Genomic DNA, 13,833 nt, shown 5'->3' on the forward strand with positions numbered 1-13,833 from the left:
TCTCCTGTGACAGTGGGTACTGTGGTTGCCCACATGGCTGTTGACATCCCCAAGTAGAACAACCGGTCGGTACACTGTCTAGTACCCCTCCCGCAGACTCCAGGAAGGTCGGGTACTCTGCATTGCTACAGGTGAAAAACCTGTCCCCGAGGTGAACTCCAGCAGCTCCTTCAGGCTGTGCCTGCCCGAGCCCCGTGGACCCCAGACATTTGCCTCTGAGTACCCACCCCAGATCTAGCTCCAAGGCGAGCCCGTGGGGAAGCTAGTCTAGGCAGTGTAACTGGCCTATAGACTGTGAGTGTGATATCACCCATAGTGTTCAGCTCCTGTCAGATGAAGCTTGCGATGCTAATGGTTTAAGAGGAGAATTTGGAGCCAAGCCCCTTACTAGGAGTAGTTTTTTTTTGAACAACAAATAGCAGAATAAAAACATCAAGATCTTGAATACAGGCATTTTAAGACCAAAATGACAGGAGTCATTGCTGAGGTTACAGAGAGAGGACTCACAATATTCCAATGTAATTCAGTGGGAGCCAGGGTCAGTAGGAGCCAGAAGTGTCTAGCACAAACTTCCTAGTTGGAATGCTTCGGCTAGCACATTAGCTACGTCCAGTTATATATACAGTCTATGTACTGGCCTTGGTCTTTTGCTCATCAAAAAGGCTTAAGATTATTAAGATTAAGATCATTTCATGTTTCATGATAAAATTTGTACCTGAGGCTGAAGAGTTGATGGTGTTTCTTGTGTGCAGAAAACTTTGTCAAGTACATTGGCCTGGCTCTGGTGCCCCTGCTGATCATCGTTTGTGCTTTCATTGTTTACAGGTACCAGAACATTGAATAATGTTACAGAATTGCATTTTTTAAAATAAAGGCAGTAGAACATAAAGTAAAATTACAAAACAAAATCAAAGTGATCTTCTCTAATATCAGATTCTATAATCAAGTGTCTCTATTTTTGTTTTGTTTTTCAGATTCAAAATGAAGAGGTCAGTTTAACAGGAAAGAACAAACTTTCTGTCCATTGCAGTAAATACCGTTAACTTGTCTTTATCTGTTGACAGGAATGATACATCCAGTGCCAATGCTCTTTACTCCACTGTGACCCCTCCCGAAGATAAACGGGTACGTATTTAACAACAGAGCAGTAATGAGAAGGTAGTAGTAGGTAGTAGTAGGGATGGGACAAAATGATGATTATGGGATAAAATTATCACAAGATTGTGCACTCTTGAGGAAACTGATCTTGTGAGATTTGTTTTCCATGACATTTGGATTAAAAAAGAGTTAAATGCTGATGAGTTGCAACTCTTCAGACTGCTGTAGTTCCAAAAGCAATGCTACAATGACAACATTTAAATAAAAACAAATCAGAAATTGTGAGCCTAAAATGGTGAAATAAATGTAGCAATATAAATAAAATCTTACCTGTCTCGTCACAGCCTGACCAAGTAGGTGAAGTGTCTATGAGTTTGATCAAGTTGGAAAAATAGGAATTTTGGAAGAAGTTGTTACCTCAGGGGTGTTGATTGGTGGAAATCAAAAGAAGTGTTAGGTAGATGGCATGTTTTGCACCAAGTGAACATTAAGTTTAGGATAACTCCAGTAGGGAATAGTTTCTGCTCAAAACACTCACATACAAATACAGTGTGTCAGTGTGTTTCAGTGTGTTCTCCGACCACGTACATGAACACACTGTTTGGGTGAACAGGTTCTGTGTACTATTGTTTGTTTTACCTTTTGATTAAAACTTCAGCCGTATTTGTTATAAAGTGTTTGGTGTTTTTGAGTCTGTCTAAGTCCAGTTAACAATTATGAATTATGATTATTTCATTAGTCAACTCCAATTATTAATAACGCCATATCACAAGTTTAGTGTGTGTTCAGTATGTCGTAAGTTAGAGATAAATGGTTAGCTTTCATTGATTTTCATTGTTTTCAATGAGCCGATAGCTTCAGTGTGTGTGTTTTTTTTGTTTTTTTTTTTCATTATTTGACCCCATGACTACCTTGCTATTTACTTACAGCACAGTTCAATTCATGAATTAACTTTTCCACTATTTCACTTCACAGGACCGACCTGGCATCAGTGATGAAAACACAGACTCACTCTACTATGTCTCTTTGCACTTTGACGAGAACCCATCGTAAGTTCCACACAGTAACATGAGTAAAAGTCCATTCAAACTGTCACATTACAATCTGTCTGTAGGACTCTGATCCACAAAAAAAGAGAGGATGTCATCTACTCCACTGTAAAAACGCATGACGAGGTAGACCAAATCTCACCAATGCACTTTTTACACACATTTTCATTAAAGCTGCACTATGTAACTTTTCTGGTGGACTGTCTGCCATTTGCTTGTTTCCATGGAGAGGTTATGGTTTTACCTGAAATTTTCCACAGTATGATCAATGTATTAAAAGTATCGTCTGAGGTGGTAGTACTCAGTTACATTTACTTAATAATCATTTAAAGAGATTGTACTTCCGAGTATTTTTCCAGCGGCATACTTTTACTCCTATAATATTATTGATTGAAGTAACAGCAGTACTTGAGTAAAAGTCTTCGTTGCTTTTTCCACTGGGAATTAGTCTACAAGTGACAAAAACTTTATGTTGACAATTTTAAATTATTAGAGTTTCTTGTACCGCTCCTTCAGATATTATGTTGTATTTCAAATTTGTGTGTCTATCATGTGAAAATACCTGATTTTGTGCATTATTTAATGTTTCCTTCCAAGTATATTAACTTCAGTTTATAAATCAGATAATATGTCCACAACTCTTTAGGGTGCTCTTATTTAAATCACTTCTTGGACCATTACTTTGTACTTCGATTTGAGTAACTCTTACTTGAGTACAATTGATGGCAGACAGATGTTAAATGTACCATTGTATGTAATACTGTGGAATATTAATAATAAAACAATTACACTTTCATAAAAACAAGTTAAAAAGTTACATAGTGCAGCTTTAAAGACGGTCTCAGAAACCTGTGTATTATTTTGTGTTACAGGAAGCAGAAGATGTCTATGAGAATGTTACGAAAAATGCAGATGGTTCACCTGCCGCAGACAGCAGTGAGGATGAGGTGGATGTGAGTTACTCCGAGGTGAACTTCAGGAGCAAAGTGCGGAGCCAAGTGACGGCAGAGGAGGAGGAGGAGTACTCAGAGCTCAACTTCTAAATACTCTTAGGATCTACTGGCTCCATTTTCACTACTTAATGTGGGGCCAGGTCACTGAAGAAGCAAGTCAAGACTACCCAATTCTTTTTATGTGTAGAATACTTTAGTTTGTGGTATTTATTATGACTCAAAATTAGTATTAGATTTAGCATTGAGACACAAAGCCCTAACGTTCTTAAAATAGAAGTTTCTGCCAGTGAAGTATATATTTGATATGAGTGTTTTGTTTTTTTACATATTGTCAGCAAAAAAAAACACACAATTGCACAGGAAGTAATGAGTCTAACAGTGTGTTTGCCGGGCCTGTTGTGCACAGAGAATATTACAAGAAACTCATGAAATACTGTAAATGAAACCAGGAACACCTCACCCTTACACTGCCTACAGACGCCACATCTCAACCCATCTTCACCACAGCAGCAGAACCATCAGCCTCCTCAGTCCTCTCCTTCTCCTCACTCATCTGTCTAAGTCTGTTGAAGTCTCTCCTGGTTGAATCATTGTGTTACTGTGTGGTCATTTTGTATTAGCTCTGCCTTTCACACAGCTTTTAAATTGTGTTTTGTTTTATTTTGGGGGGATTTGTTTTTATTGTACACAGATGAACTAAAGATATTTTCAATAAAGTGGTTTGTAATGTTATCGCAATATTTGGTTTAACAATAACTTTTGTATATAGTAATACACTTTATCACACAATCTGTATTAAACAAACACATAGTTATATATAGTTATTTGTGTCACTATTGCTTGTACATGTGGTGTGTCTGGCTCTACACACAACACTCTTGTATAATTTAGCACATTTTTCTGCAACGTCATGTCACATTGAAAGAGGAAGTCTGTCTGAGTGGAGGACTACATTAATGTGCTGTTGGTTTATTTCTTGTTAACTTTCCACTCTGGCTTCAAGGGTAAGTCATTGTTTATTGATTAGAGTAACACAAAGTTTACATACTATTTTGAGTCCATATATTCAACACTTGTACTTTGCTGATACTAAATAAACACTTATATTAAAAATACATCAGTCAAATGAATAAACAATAAATCAGCTCATCAACTCTTTAATATGACCTTAACTTATCCATAGTTAAATGTATTATGTATTTTGCAGAAGTTAAAAAACTCTTGTAACCTCTTTGGCAATGATCTTAATTGTCAATGTGAGTTTTAATTTAATTTCTTACCATCTGCAGTATATAAAGACAGTTTGGGCATTTACTGCTCAATGTTCAAAACCACTATATGACATATATATACTGTATGTATAATGTTCAACATACAACTACTTGACCCAGATAACTTCTCTCAATCAACTACTGTGGGACATGCAAAGAATATTGTTCTGATAAACCACATTTAATCTTAGGAATTTCTTATTTGAGGCAAAAACAACTGGCACTACCACACATGATGCAAATGTGAAAGTACATCCAAACAACCAGTGTTTTCACAAAGGGATTGATTTTATTTATTAGTGTCAGGATGTTTGTTTCTGGTGTAAGCGTGTATGGAGTCTGGAGCTGTATGTGTGTGCATCGTTAGCATTAGTACATCAAGATAAAAGTGTGACAATAAAGTGTGTTGCTAAATGTGAATATTTTACATGAGCTTNCGTTCCAAATAGAAAGTTCTCCAGGAGGCTCTTCCGGTCCTTCTGACTCTGGCTCCAATTGACTTATGTAGGATCTTGTCGTCCTTCTCTCTGTACCTGCTGCTGTGAACCTCGTCATTTTGGTCTTAAAATATACGTATTAACCTGCGACACATGTCCTGATTTTTTTTTTTTTTGGCTGTTTGTCCGTCCAAAAATCCTATTCATACATATAACCGTCTAGATTCGCTCCTGTAACCGTGAGCTTCATTTGAGCGCGCCACGCTGTGGGTGACGTCCACTCACTTAGTCCACTTCTTTTTCATCTGTGCCCTCATCCTCATCCCAGATACATTCTTCCTCAGCTTCACTTTCCTCTCTGTCTTCAGAATCACTGTCATGACCAAAAATTGACGCAGCGCCTCATAAACAGGAACCTGCTCATGTTGACTTGATGCTGCAACAGAATACAGCTGATAATATCTCATAAAACCCTGTTTATATATGACAATGTTTATGTTGATTCAAAATGTATCAATGGCTGCAAGAAAGAAGAGTCACGTGGGTGAAGACGACCTTTTTGTGTGTGTGTGTGTGTGTGTGTGTGTTGTGGGACACACTGAGCCATATGATCCAAGAGCAGCCTACAGCTTGTAAGTGATGCATAAAACAGCCACTATTCTCTGCCGGGTCATTTTTGACCCGTAACACACAGATGTCACTTTTTTTTTTCAACCTTTACAATTTACTAAAATGGTGAAAATGATTTTGTTGCGTTAAAATGTTGTCTGAGGATTAGATGAAGCCCATTCGGTACAAAAAGCAATGCAGTTTTTACATACCTAAACTGAAAACGGTCAGTTTTGACCCTAACACAATATAAGGGTTAAACAAACACATAGTTATATATAGTTATTTGTGTCACTATTGCTTGTACATGTGATGTGTCTGGCTTTACACACAATGCCCTTGTACAATTTAGTACATTTTTCTGTAACTTCATATCACATTTAAAGAGGAAGTCTCCTGTCACAGTAGAGGACTACATTAATGTACTGTTGGTGTATTGCTTCTTAACTTTCTTTTCTGAACAAAGGCTTCAAGGGTAAGTCTTTTTTTATTGATGCTTAGTAACATAAAGTGTACATACTATTTTGAGTCCATATATTCAACACTTGTACTTTGCTGATACTAAATAAACACTTATATTAAAAATACATCAGTCAAATGAATAAACAATAAATCAGCTCATCAACTCTTTAATATGACCTTAACTTATCCATAGTTAAATGTATTATGTATTTTGCAGAAGTTAAAAAACTCTTGTAACCTCTTTGGCAATTGATCTTAATTGTCAATGTGAGTTTTAATTTAATTTCTTACCATCTGCAGTATATAAGACAGTTTGGTGCATTTACTGCTCAATGTTCAAAACCACTATATGACATATATATACTGTATGTATAATGTTCAACATACAACTACTTGACCCAGATAACTTCTCTCAATCAACTACTGTGGGACATGCAAAGAATATTGTTCTGATAAACCACATTTAATCTTAGGAATTTCTTATTTGAGGCAAAAAAACTGGCCTACCACACATGATGCAAATGTGAAAGTACATCCAAACAACCAGTGTTTTCACAAAGGGATTGATTTTATTTATTAGTGTCAGGATGTTTGTTTCTGGTGTAAGTGTCAAAGAGGACCATGAATCTGAAATGTAAAGTCACAAGGGTTATGGAGTCTGGAGCTGTATGTGTGTGCATCGTTAGCATTAGTACATCAAGATAAAGTGTGACAATAAAGTGTGTTGCTAAATGTGAATATTTTACATGAGCTTCACAAGAACATGTGTTGTATTTCCAGTGTTAATAGGAGGGAGGCTGGACGATGATGATCCTTCCAATCAGCTGTCTCATTCTTCTTGTGACAGGTATAACACAATGATGATAGTCTGTGTGGTTGTCAGTGAGTAAAAGTATTTATTTTTTTTTTTTTTTTTTTCCATCAGCTGTTCCCTGTTACTCAGTCAGTTATAGAAAAATAGAAACAACTTCCCTGAATGTCTTTGTGGGACATGTGTGGAGATCTTTCTAATGTTTATTGTTTTTATCTTTTCATGTTTTATCCCTTCAGTCAATTATATAAAAAGTAGAGACAACCCCACTGACTGCTGTTCAGGGGACATGTGTGGAGATCAGATGTAAAGTCACTGGAGTTTTACCTGATGAAGATGCTCTGTGGTTCTGGATGAAGGATGGAAAATGGAATGAAGGCAAACTCAGTGGCACCATTGTTTACAGTAACAAGCCCACAGAACAACACATCAGTCCACAGTTTAGAGATCGAGTCAATTACACTGGATCTGCACAATTAGCAAATAGAGCCTCATTCTCCAATAATCCATCATGCAGTGTTAGAATCTGTGATCTGACAGAACAGGACAGTGGAGAGTATTTTTTCAGATATATCTCTAAGAAGTGGGACTTTAAATGGAGTACAAATAATGCTGTCATTACAGTCACAGGCAAGTACATCTACTGTCACTCTTTCATTTAGAATCATGGCTGATGATTGTATTTGTAGAGCTTAGTTTTATGTATGTTTTTGTTTGTTTGTCTGTTTGTTTTATTTTCAGTTAATGTCTTAAAGAAAATAAACTATGAGTTGAAGCAAATTATAATCACTAATAAGAACTTCTTTCTCTTCTCAGACCCATGTCCAATCACATTCAACAAACCAGCGCCTGTACAAGAGTCTCAAACCATCACTCTCACATGTTCTACTCCGAGTTCATGTTCTGAAAACTTGGAAATTCAAATTGTTCCTCCGTCTCGTTTAAGAATATCTCAGTATGGTTATAGTTATCCTGCTACTGCATCCTACAGAGCCTCATGGACGGACGACAGCAAAGAGTTCACCTGTCAAACACGAGGAAACAAGAACCCACAGCTGATGAAGAAGATCACGATTTCAGTGGAGTGTAAGATTAGACTTGGACTCTTCCAAAGACATATGAAATTTAGGACTTGTGATATATCTACATTTATGTAGATATATCACGATATTATACACAGGCAATAATGAGCTCCACTACTGTTAAAGAGGGTCATTTTGTAACTTTGACTTGTTCGGCCAGAGGAAAGTGGCCCCAGTCCTTATCTGGTACAAGAACAACCAGAGGAGGTCCTCCTCTCACAGTGGAGCCATTTGGAAAATTGACTCAGCTCAGATTGAACACAGTGGAGAGTATGTTTGTACTGCTCAAAATCAAGCAGACTTCACAACAAAGTCATTATATATTTGTGTAACAGAGAGGGTAGGCTTACAGGGTCCCACTAAGACATATTTAACTAAAACACAGACACGTCTGGCCAAATATAGGACGAAGACAGTAAATACATTTTAAAAAGAGACTGAGCGTGAATATTAAGAGCCAGGCAATCTGTGACACAAAACACAGGAGTCAGTCCCACAGTGCTGTTTACCCCCACCAAACCAGCTACAAGAAAAAAAGCATTTTCTGAGATTCTAAACGGGGCATCCTGCATGGGGCCGCCGTCACCACTAACTCTGCACATCTTCAATACAATCAAACACCACATGAAGACAGGTTCTAGTCGCAAAGTCTCTGTGAAGTCAGGACCTCTGCAGATTTTGACTGTGAGTTTCAGAACTGTTTCCCCTATGAATTGAAAACAAATGTAAATGTTAATGTGCAAAACTGTGGCAAAGTGAAAGAAAAAGAAATCAGTGGCAGCGCCTGCAGATGCTGCCACACAACCAAACCCTGGGCCGATGTTGGTCTGTTGAATGTATTTATCTGGATTGTTGTTCGTAGATTTGATTGACAAAATGGCAGTTGATTTTATGTTCATGAAAAAGTAATGAGGAAACTGTATCTGTTGCAGACAAACCAAAGAACACCAACATTGAAATTGTTGGTCAGAGCAGAGAAGTAGCAGTGGGTCACTCTGTGACTCTCAAATGTAACAGTGATGCCAACCCTCCTCCTCACACATACGATTGGTTTAAAGGCAGTCAAAATCTTCAGAGAACAACTGAAAACAGACTGGAGCTGCAGAGCTGCCAACAAACACAGACATGGCTATAGCACAACTCTGTGGATACAGGTGCTCTGCAAGTCACTCTGGGTCCTCACTCTCTCTGACTGTACTATACTCATGTGTGGTGTATATCTGAATAGCTCATAACTTTATGAGCTGTTTTGTAATGGGTTTGTGTAAATGTCCATTCTATGTACAATTAGACTTGTTTATGTTTGACTCTATTCACAATAATTTGTTATTAACTGGTTTCAAATGCCAGTAGGCCGCTCTTCCAACCATTAAAATCAGTTCAAACTACAAGCACCAGACTAATTTGTTCAGATCAGAATGTTCAAAATTAATTTAGTCAGTAATAAAATCGAGTACTTCCACCCCTGATCCTAAATGATGTCTGTTAATGAGCACAAAATATTCTGTCAGTATCATTTGAAAACATTAATTCTGTGTTAGTGTGTGACTGTGGTGTTCCCTGTGGCCTTTCAAAGTCTGATCCTGTCAGATCTCAGAATCCAAGCAGGGCTGGGCCTGGTTAGTACTTGGATGGGAGACCAATGGGAAAATCTGATGTCACAGTGGGGCGCCAATCGCAAAAACTGTTGTTGTGTCCTTAGGCAAGACACTTCACCCACATTGCCTAGAATGAAAGTGGTGGGTGTGTGAGTGTGGTGGTGGTCGGAGGGGCTGATGGAGCAGATTGACAGCCTTGTTTCTGTCAGTCTGCCCCAGCGCAGCTGTGGCTACACTATATCTTACCACCACCAGGTATGGAGTAAATGAATAATGCTGTGTAAAGTGTCTTTGTGACATATGTCTTTGAGAACTGCATATAAATAAAAAACTTACTTCCCCTCCACAGATCCTCCCACCAGTCTGACTCTGTCCATGGACTCAGAGGTGACAGAGGGACAGAATGTCTCCATCACATGTCGTGTGGACAGTTCTCCAGTGTCCACCCTGACCCTCAGCAGGACCTCACAGGGTTCTCCAGTGGAGCTGCTCAGAGACACTGAGCACAACTCTCTGATCTACTCTGTCACTGTGACCTCTGCCCATTCAGGAGAATACACCTGCTCCTCCCACAACAGTGTGGGCTCAGACAGCACCAAGAGGTCACTCACCGTCAAATGTGGGTCAAGTTGGGTTTTACATGTTTCACAATTAGGCCAGTCTGTATTTCCTTTAACAACTACAACTGAGAATGACATTTGCAAACATTTACATGCTCTAAAAGATTCCTAAATGGAAAGAGACAGAACCTTTGTTATCTTAATGATGATCTTATGGAGGAGTCTTCTATAGTTTCTCTACTTTTCCATAAGTACAGGATTGTGTGTCTGCAGATGCTCCTCAGAAGGTGAGAGTCCAGGCTGATCCAGGTCTGATGGTCAAAGAGAACACAACACTGACGTTACACTGCAGCGCTCTGAGCCATCCTCCTGTGAGCTCAGTGACCTGGAGCAGGGGCCCCATGGGGCAGGAGTCCCTTGTGCACACGGGGCCCACCTTCAGTGTGAGCTCAGTCAGTGTGAACGACAGTGGCCTCTACAGCTGCACCGCCCACAACCAGGTCGGACAAGGAACGTCTCCACCAGCTGAAGTTCAAGTCATGTGTGAGTATGCTTAAACAGAAAACTTAGTCTGGCACTAATGTGTGTGTGAATTCCACACTTAGTAAGAGCTCCTTGTGCATGTTGAGTTGGTCCAAAGCAGGCTGTGGTGCTGAGAGCAGAGGAGGAGCAGGACCCTGATGGGAGCAGCTCAGTGACTCTGAGCTGCAGCAGCCACAGCTTCCCCCCGGTCAACCTCTACACCTGGTACAGGAGGACGGAGGACGGAGAGCTCAAAGTGTCTGAGAACATCAACTACACTGTGCTGTCCACACAGCCCGGAGTCTACTACTGCACTGCCAAGAACCAGATCAGTGAGAGCACGTCTGAGCCAGTCAGCCTCTTTCTACAGGGTAAGGAGACACTATAACACCTTCACCACATTCAAGTAGAGAATAAGGTCAATAACAATCTGAGAACTTTGTCTGTAATTGAAATCCAAATATAAAAAAATGATCAGATATTTATTTACATATTGTTCCAGAGATTCAAAAATGAGTGTAAAGAGCCCTTTAATTCTTCAAAAGAAAATGTATTTATTTCCTTCTCATTTGTATTTTTGCTCTCGTTAATATTATAATTTTAAAATAAATTTCACCATAAAAGCACAGGCAAGAGCATGTACAACCTTTTTAGTGAACCATTAATAAACCTAAAAGAGAAAATAGCCCAGTTTATTCCTGATGTAGACTTAGTTTGTTTCTGGTTTAGTCCTGTTCTGGAGTTTTTTTCCAAATGTCTGCTCCCTCTGAAGTTGCTTGGCTTGTTCGCTTAGCCCTAACAATTCCAGCCTGAATCATCTTCAGGTCGATGAAGCTCCTGTCTGTTTCAGTGTGTTAATAATCTAACATTTATTTGTCCGACAGAAAGCTACTTGAAGTTTATCTACCCTGCTTTTAAACTAGCAGTTATAGTGTTGGTTCCTGTTTTTATTTACAGGTATGTTGCCATTAAAGAACATAAAAAAAGAAATATCTTCATCCTCTGTAACATGATTTCATGTTCATCTTTCAGACTGGTGAGAGACTTAAAAACAAAGTCCAGGACTCAAGATGCTACTTCAAACCAGTGTCAGGTAAGTTGTTGCATTCATTAGATCCATCCTAAACTGTACCTTTCTGTTACATCCAATACCAACTGTAAACTGTTTTCCTGTATCTTAGGAAACTTCAGACTCGTATGAGAACATCAGCCTGGGACAAATGGAGACAAGTCCTCAGCGCTCGGACAGAAGTGAGTCAGAGGTGGAAATAGATGTTTGCAGGTCCCAGGTGAAGTTCAGGACCACAGAACTCAGACTGTCAGAGGAAGAGGAGGATCTGTAGACAAATAATACAAGCACTGTGGAAAAGTAAATACAATCAAAACCTGTTGAATATGACTGGACAAATGTTGGACTTGCATTTTTGTTACTTTTAGCTTTCTTGTTATCTTAAAGTGAGACTAAACACCTCATCTCCATAAACAACCACATTTGAACCAGAGCTGCTGAACTGGGCAGTACCTGGAGAACTAAAGAAAAGAGTGAGGCGGGAGGAGGGGCGGGGCCTGGAGGTATAAGGAGCAGTGTGATTGGTCTAACAGGATCCACAACACTTCACACTCCGCCCCTGCAGCCAGGTTTTTATCATCAGAAACCCCTCACTTTAATGAAGACATCCTGTGTGATGTCACCAAGTACTTACATTTGTAGTGTGCACTGAAGGGAGCATACACACATTTTTGAACACAAAGCTGTAAAAATATGTAATTAAAATAGTCAGAAAATGTCTAGGAACAGTGGATAATGATTTTAAAACAACATGCATACAGTTTAGTTGCAAAAGTTGATTTAGTGTTTAGTTCCACTTTAAGAATTGTGCTTTAAAGCTGTTTATTTTTTATTTTTTTATACCAGTAGATGGCAGATGTGACACCTGTTTATTTTGTGTTTTTTCAATTACTGTACATTAAACTGACTTGTAAAGACATTGACAATATTTCTTGTAAATCACTGGACACCAGCAGAGCCAACAGGACCAACAATTGATTTGAACCTGACATAAACTTAAGAACTGAACATTTGTCAGTAGTTTTTTGGAGGAGAAATTTCACTTCTTTGTCTATAGTCGGTCACCACAGCAAATGTAAATATGGTGCTGCCTCATGTGACTGAAAGGAAAAGCAAAACAAAAACTCTACATGTTTTTCGATCAATAACCAAAGCTGGACTGATACTTTCACAGAAGTGCACCAGTAAAGACCCTTTTTTCACTTGTGCTTTAAAGAGGAACTGTGATGCTATTTTTAAATGTTTCATGCTTGAATTTCCTCATTTGTCCAGACAAGATAAGACAGGTGAGTGGTAAGTTTTTTTTTTGTCCAAACTGCTACAATATTATGTTATTGCTTGTCCTGGAATGTTCCACAGTAAGGCATTTAACCATCTATGTTCATGGAGACAAGCAGATGACTCCACCAGACCATCAGCCTCCTCAGTCTCTCCTTCTCCTCACTCATCTGTCTAAGTCTGTTGAAGTCTCTCCTGGTTGAATCTCTGGGGTCCCTTGAATCATTGTGTTACTGTGTGGTCATTTTGTATTAGCTCTGCCTTTCACACAGCTTTTAAATTGTGTTTTGTTTTATTTTGGGGGATTTGTTCTTATTGTATGCAGATGAACTAAAGATATTTTCATTAAAGTGGTTTGTAATGTTATGGCGATCTTTAGTTTAACAACAACTTTTGTATATAGTAATACACTTTATCACACAATCTGTATTAAACAAACACATAGTTATATATAGTTATTTGTGTCACTATTGCTTGTACATGTTGATATGTCTGGCTCTGTAAACAACACCCTTGTACAATTTAGCACATTTTTCTGCAACTTCATGTCACATTGAAAGAGGAAGTCTGTCTGAGTGGAGGACTACATTAATGTGCTGTTGGTTTATTTCTTGTTAACTTTCCACTCTGGCTTCAAGGGTAAGTCATTGTTTATTGATTAGAGTAACACAAAGTTTGCATACTATTTTGAGTCCATATATTAAACACCGGTACTTTGCTGATACTAAATAAACACTTTTCTTAAAATAGCTCAGCTCAGATCTTCATCAACTCTTAACTTATCCGTAGTTAAATGTATTACGTATTTTGCAAAAAACTCTTGTAACCTTTTTGGCAATGATCTTAATTGTCAATGTGAGTTTGTTTTACTTTCTTACCATCCTGCAGTATATAAAGACAGTTTGGTGCATTTACTGCTCAATGTTCAAAACCACTATATGACATATATATATACTGTATGTATAATGTTCAACATACAACTACTTGACCCAGATAACTTCTCTCAATCAACTACTGTGGGACATGCAAAGAAT

General features: G+C 38.5%; 1 protein-coding gene across 4 annotated transcripts in view; it reads left to right on the forward strand.

The window, feature by feature from the left end:
- The window catches only part of LOC110175080 (B-cell receptor CD22-like), a 39,313-nt gene that overhangs the window by 6,929 nt on the left and 18,551 nt on the right, over positions 1-13,833 (forward strand). The window contains exons 10-15 of one of the 4 annotated variants that reach the window (XM_055163541.1): positions 753-825; positions 975-989; positions 1,065-1,125; positions 2,074-2,147; positions 2,213-2,273; positions 3,020-3,840. The exons of 2 other annotated variants lie outside the window; for them this stretch is intronic. In XM_055163541.1, the coding sequence (XP_055019516.1) occupies positions 753-825; positions 975-989; positions 1,065-1,125; positions 2,074-2,147; positions 2,213-2,273; positions 3,020-3,190 (455 nt within the window). In that variant the 3' untranslated portion in view covers positions 3,191-3,840. Of the gene's footprint in view, positions 1-752; positions 826-974; positions 990-1,064; positions 1,126-2,073; positions 2,148-2,212; positions 2,274-3,019; positions 3,841-9,719; positions 9,990-10,203; positions 10,474-10,559; positions 10,824-11,336; positions 11,410-11,484; positions 11,546-11,633; positions 12,788-13,833 lie in introns of those variants that run through there. One more of the 4 variants, XM_055163543.1, reaches the window with a different exon arrangement.

The sequence above is a fragment of the Boleophthalmus pectinirostris genome, unplaced genomic scaffold (assembly GCF_026225935.1).
Source record: "Boleophthalmus pectinirostris isolate CB_2022bp ecotype Guang Dong unplaced genomic scaffold, ASM2622593v1 HiC_scaffold_6, whole genome shotgun sequence".
Classification (NCBI taxonomy): domain Eukaryota; kingdom Metazoa; phylum Chordata; class Actinopteri; order Gobiiformes; family Gobiidae; genus Boleophthalmus; species Boleophthalmus pectinirostris.